General features: G+C 64.4%; 1 protein-coding gene across 1 annotated transcript in view; it reads right to left on the bottom strand.

Moving 5' to 3' along the window:
• Positions 1 to 1,133: 1,133 nt before the first annotated feature.
• Positions 1,134 to 5,537, bottom strand: part of RNF212 (ring finger protein 212) — a 10,177-nt gene continuing 5,773 nt past the window's right edge. The window contains exons 6-10 of the mRNA XM_015568931.1: positions 5,041 to 5,086; positions 4,293 to 4,353; positions 2,634 to 2,706; positions 1,431 to 1,573; positions 1,134 to 1,288 (exon numbers count right to left, since the gene is read on the bottom strand). Of these exons, the coding sequence (XP_015424417.1) occupies positions 1,251 to 1,288; positions 1,431 to 1,573; positions 2,634 to 2,706; positions 4,293 to 4,353; positions 5,041 to 5,086 (361 nt within the window). The 3' untranslated portion in view covers positions 1,134 to 1,250. The remainder of the gene's footprint in view (positions 1,289 to 1,430; positions 1,574 to 2,633; positions 2,707 to 4,292; positions 4,354 to 5,040; positions 5,087 to 5,537) is intronic.

Raw genomic sequence — 5,537 nt, 5'->3', positions numbered from 1 at the left:
GATGCTCACACGACGGGCGGTTCTGGGAGATACAACTAAGGCACGTGGGGAACTCAGGGGCACATTTTTCGGCCCCAGGCCCCACTCTGCTAGCAGCTGGCGTGGAGGCGACCAGGGCCTCCCGTAGCCTGGGGAGGCCTCGCCCGGCGGGCACACGAGATGGGCAAACGTGGAGCTGAGCTCAGAAGCCCGCCGACTCGGCTGCACAGAGGCTGCGGGGAGGACAGAGCCCAGGCGGGGCCTTGGCGGCAGCTACACACAGCTGTGTCAGACGCCGCCCCAGTTCTCGTGGGGGACATGTGGTGAGAGGCTGCAGAGGAGGAACTGAGGTCTGAGATGGCCAGGGAGGGGCTGCCCTCATCCTCACCGTGGCCCTGGCACCGGCCGCTGAGCAGGACGCAGGTAGCCCAGCTGGCGTCAGGCTGGGTGGCCACCCTCGCCCTACGAACCCCGAGACCGTGGGGAGGGTGTCACCCTCCCAGCAGGCACTCACAACACGTGGACGTTCCTGGGACTGGAACCCACTTGGAACACATATCCCCTGAAGTCACTGGGTGGCGGGCGTCCCCCGCACTTGTGTACTCGCTGACGGGACAGCCATCCGTGCCGTGCGCCAGGGCTCCCGCTGCTGGGGGCTCCCGGGCCGTGTGACGGGGCTTCACCTGCAATTGAGTGCTACCTGCCCGTGTATCCCCCACTCCGTGAGGCGCGGGTCCAGGTGACGCAGCGCACACGCAGAGCTGATGACGTAGAGGATTACAACGAACCCACAAGCCTCCCCTCTCATGTGGCCCAGCTGGTGGGCGCGAGGGAGCACTGTCCCAGCCGAGCTGGAGCATCAGTCCCACCTGCCCGGCCGGGAACAGCGTCACACTGAGTCGCAGGCACACGTGACAGGATGTCACAGACGACAGGTACCAGGCACAGGGCTGGCCTGAGCTGCTGGCCAGGCCTGCGTGTGGGTCAGTGCAGGCTCTGTCAGGGCTCCTCAGACTGCGGCCCTGCCTCCCGGCTCTGCACTTGATCAGAAAACCTCCCGGAGGCGCTGCTCGCGGCACCCACGGTCCACGGTGCAGGAGCACCTGGCACCAGGAAGGTAGTTTCAAGGCCCAGAAAACCAGAAAAACGCTTTATTTGATGGCATTGCTGGAGCGCTGCACTGAGGAGAAATGGACAAGCCACCACTGCCTCACGTGAGCGTGTGGTGAGCGCGGGGAGGGTGGCTGGAGTGCAGTGGGCACGGCAGGATGTCACCTCCTGGGCGGGAAGCCCCCAAGGCTGGCAGACCCTGTGGAGCACAGCCCAGTGACACCGTGTGAGCACCACCAGCCCTGAGGCACCAAGGGGAAGCTCAGACACGACTCGGGAACACGTGCTGCCACACACGACACGCTGGTCACGCGCTCTCCAAGGGAGGCCGCGGTCCTTGCCTGACTGCTGCCTCTGCAGGAGCCCGGAGATGCTGATGGGCGGCCTGGCTGCCGGGGCCGAGCCCCCTCCTCCCGCTCGGCCAGCCGCCTGGAGGCCGAGGTTTTGGGATGCCCCCAGGCTGGGCATCAGCACAGGTGGGATCCTAGGAGCAAGGTCACAAACAAAATCACCAGCGCTTCAGTGCCTTTGGCAACACAATGCTTTTTAGTTTTAAAGGCCACATGTTGATTACAACACACGTTCCCAGTGCCCAGGGGGAGGTCGCGCACTGTGCTTGGGCGATGGCACTGGGACAGCGGCACACGCAGCGCCCGGCAGGCAGCCTCTGATGTGTGGGGGCTGCCCCTTGCCAGGGCCGGGTGCCTGCTCTCAGCGGGCCCTCCCACTGCTGTCCTCTGTGCTGGTGCCCACAAAATCCAGGAGTCACAATCACAGGCACCCGCGGGAGGACAAGTCCTCGGCAGTGGGCGGGGTGAAGGGCCGGGTCCCAGGCAGTGGGCGGGGTGAGGGGCTGGCACAGTCCTGCGTGGGAGCTGTGGTCAGGCAGCGGGTGGGGTTGCCTCATGCACCAGGGCCGTGGGCACAAGTGTGGCTCTGGCCTTGGGAAGATGTGAAGGCCACAGCTGGACAGAGGCAGGTGGCCGTGTGGATGTGGCCTTTGGCATGGGGAGCCATCAGGGGCTCTAGGAGGGATGAGGGGCCCCTGCCTGACCTCCAGGCCCAGGCAGAGCCTGTGCAGATGCAGGCCCACGTCTAAGGCAATGGCCTGGGTCATGGGTGGTGGTCTGTTCAGGGGTCGGCAAATGGCAGCCCATGGGCCAAACCAGCTCCTGCTTCTGTCAGCAGCTGTTGGGGACACAGATGTGCCATCGGCTCCCGGCCCGCCTGTGAACCCTGAGACGCGATGCTGCAGCCCCGCGGGCGCCTGGGAGTTGGAACGGCCTGAGTTGCATTTTAACTTCAAAATAGCAAACCATAAAGTGGTCTGCACAGCACGACCCAGAGCACACAGCGAGACCTCCTTCCTCACTCTCCCCGCCTTGACCGTCCTGTCCTGCAGGAGTTGCCGGGACTCCCCTGAATGCCCGGGACCCCGCAGAGCACCCGGGACCCCCCTGAGTGGCACCCCCCTGAGCGCCCGGGACCCCCCTGAGTGGCACCCCCCTGAGCGCCCGGGACCCCCCTGAGCGCCCGGGACCCACCTGAGTGTCTGGAACCCGCTGGTGCGACCTGGCGTCAGGCTGAGCTGCTGAGGGCCTAGGCGGGAGACGCTGCCTGCGGGGGGGGGGATGGGGGAGCGGCAGGGGGATGGGTGAACACAGCGCTGCTTCAGGAAGAAGACACACCTACTGTCCCACCCCTGCCCCCCACTGCGCCCGGCACACCCCTTCCCACTCAGCCGTCACCCCCTGTGCACCGAGAGCATTGCCACCACCCTCCTGAGCAGCCACGTGAAGGCCACAGGCCTCTGCCTGTGACACCGGGGCCCGAGGCGCTCAGCACTCGCCCCCACACTCACTCCTGTCACCGCTCCCAGAAGCTCTGGGCTCTGAGGAGAGGGTGGTCAGCGGAGCCAATCAGGGCCGAGGTGCCATCTCCCCTGAGCCCGCATGTCCAGGCTGGTGAGAAGCATTTTGGATGCAAAGGCCCGCTGTGTTTAGTGAGCCCAGAGGGCACGCATGGGCGTGCTGGTGACCACTGAGCCCCGGGCTGCCCTGCTGTGGAGAACGGTCACGGACAAAGGGCAGGGTGAGAAGGAAGAGAGTGGGCAGGGGAGGCTCCCTGTGTCCTTTCACAACTGCAGAGCCCGCTCCCGAGGTGGGACAGCACTAAGTGGCCTGGGCTGTGGGGACCGTAGGGGATGCTGCCCTAGTGACTTGCAGACCCCGCAGAACAGCTGAGAACCAGTGAAGCAAACCGTCCCAGGAGGTTCTGTAAATCCCGTTTTTATTTTCTGTATTTTCAGATGGTTGGACTCCCCGGGGCCTTGCGAATCCCAGACACACTGCCCCTCACTGGGCAGGCTAAATCGCATGGGTCAGAGGTTTGCTTGTGCTCGGGCCACCTCCTCCATCTGACAACCCGCTCTGCCCTAATCCCTGAGGTCGGGCTGACCCGAGGGGTAGCCCCTGCACCCCCACACTGCCTGCCAGGGCCAAACCTGGTTGGCTGGCCCTGTGGAACCTGCCTGCCCGCTGGCCCACATGGGGGCCGTCTCCTGATCTGCCGGCCTCCCCAGCCGACTGCACAAATCCCGGTTTCACATTCAGGCAGAACGGCACATGCTCAGTAATGGGGTCCGGCAAGCACCTCTTATTCACGCTTACAGGGATCCATGGGGTGACCGTGGTCAACAGCGATGAGGAACTCGAGGCCTCGACAAGTCAACAACTGTCTGGGTCCTGAGAGCAGTGCTCTGAGGCCAGGTGGGCCCAGGCCCTCTGGTTGCCCCGACGTCGGGCTCTCCATCGGGGCTCTGCGGGTTCAGGCTGAGCCATGGGCGCAGGGTCTGCTGGGGGCGCACGGAGGCGGAACCTCTCGAGCAGGGCGCCTTGGGGCCTCAGCCCAGCAGGGCCTGACCAGAGTGCTGCCGCCCCAGGGGCCCCCTAGCCTCGGGCTGTTTCCGCGCAGGAAGCAAGGCTATTTGATGCGACACAGACAGACCTGCCTTGAAACACCTGGCATCTAGGGAGGGTCAGCACTGGGAGCGTGGGAGCCTCGTCTCCCTGTGCCACCAGGTGAGGCGGAGTCCTGGCCGAGCAGGCGCTGGAGGCTGTGAAGCAGGGGGGGGGGGTGGCGGGGCGGGGAAGACGGCTGAAGGCGGGCACATCCCTCAAGGTCCGGGTGAGGGAGGGACTCACCCATGCGTCCGTCCTGGGGAGGACTGATCAGGGAGACTCTGGTGGGGCCGGCTGGCTCAGGCTAAGGATGGGAAAAGGGAACAGTGGGTAACATCACTGTTTTCATGGGTAATGAGAGCCCCTCCGCTCTGAGAACACAGCCCCTCGCCAGCCTGCTGTGCCCAGTCTGCTGGGATATAGCCCCGTGAGACAGGGTGTCCCACTGGCCCCCACTGTGCTCCTGGCCCCCACAGCAGTGAGTGGACAAGGAATTCGCTAGGTGCTTCTAAGAATGTTGGAACAGAGAAAAAGCAGACAGTTTTAGCCGACACTAGACATTTTAAAATCCTGAGTAAATCCTCATTTTCGGTGCAAAACCGTCACCCAGGTGTTGATGACAGGGCCTGGTACTGCCCTGGCAGGGCCGGCATGCTGGGCTGGGTCCCAGCCAGGCACACGCCAGTGTCACCCATGTTTCTCTCCTGGTGAAGCTGACCCACCTCCTCACCAACAGACTGTCAGGGGATCCTGGATTCACTCATCCCCGTTCCCACCACTTGTCCAGGTGGAGGCGGAGCATGGCGGCAGCCCACCACATGTCCCACGCCAGCGTGGCCCTGCCTCCTGCAGCGGCATGGTCAGGAAGGAGCGGCCACGGCCGGGAAGGAGCGGCCACGGCCGGGAAGGAGCGGCCACGGTCGTTAGCACTGAGAAGCAGGAGGCCCTGAATATGCAGGAAACACGACACACAGGGGAACAGACTACTCACCCTTCTCAGGGGGGAGGGCGTGAGGTCGACCTCCATGGGCTCCACTCTGTAAACCGACAGCCAGACAGTCACTGGCCTGAGACTTGGAGCGACTGACACATCCAACGATGGGCCAGGACGTCCGTCTCCGTCCTCCTTGCTCACACTGGGCCCCATCAGTCACCTCCCTCTTAGCTCTTGTCTGTCAGACCAAACCCAGCCCCACACACGGAGGGAGGGCCTGCCGAGCTCTGGGGAGGCCCTGTGCGGCTAGCCTAGGGCATCGCAAGTGCAGGTGGCTGCCTCCGGCTGTGTCTCTGCTCCTCCAGGTCCTGCCAGTTGCCCTGGGGTTGCAGCATCTCATTTGCTTTAGGTGCCGCTCGCTGCTGGGCTCACTGCACACAATCAGTGCTCGTAGGGCCGGCTCCTTAACTCACTGCTCTAGGCTGACAGAGAAGCATCACCTGGGCTTCCCCACAGGAGGAACGGGCAGGGAGAGAGGGAGGGAGGGGGAGAAG

The sequence above is a fragment of the Myotis davidii genome, unplaced genomic scaffold (assembly GCF_000327345.1).
Source record: "Myotis davidii unplaced genomic scaffold, ASM32734v1 scaffold665, whole genome shotgun sequence".
NCBI lineage: Eukaryota > Metazoa > Chordata > Mammalia > Chiroptera > Vespertilionidae > Myotis > Myotis davidii.
This window is presented reverse-complemented; position numbering and strand designations above follow the sequence as displayed.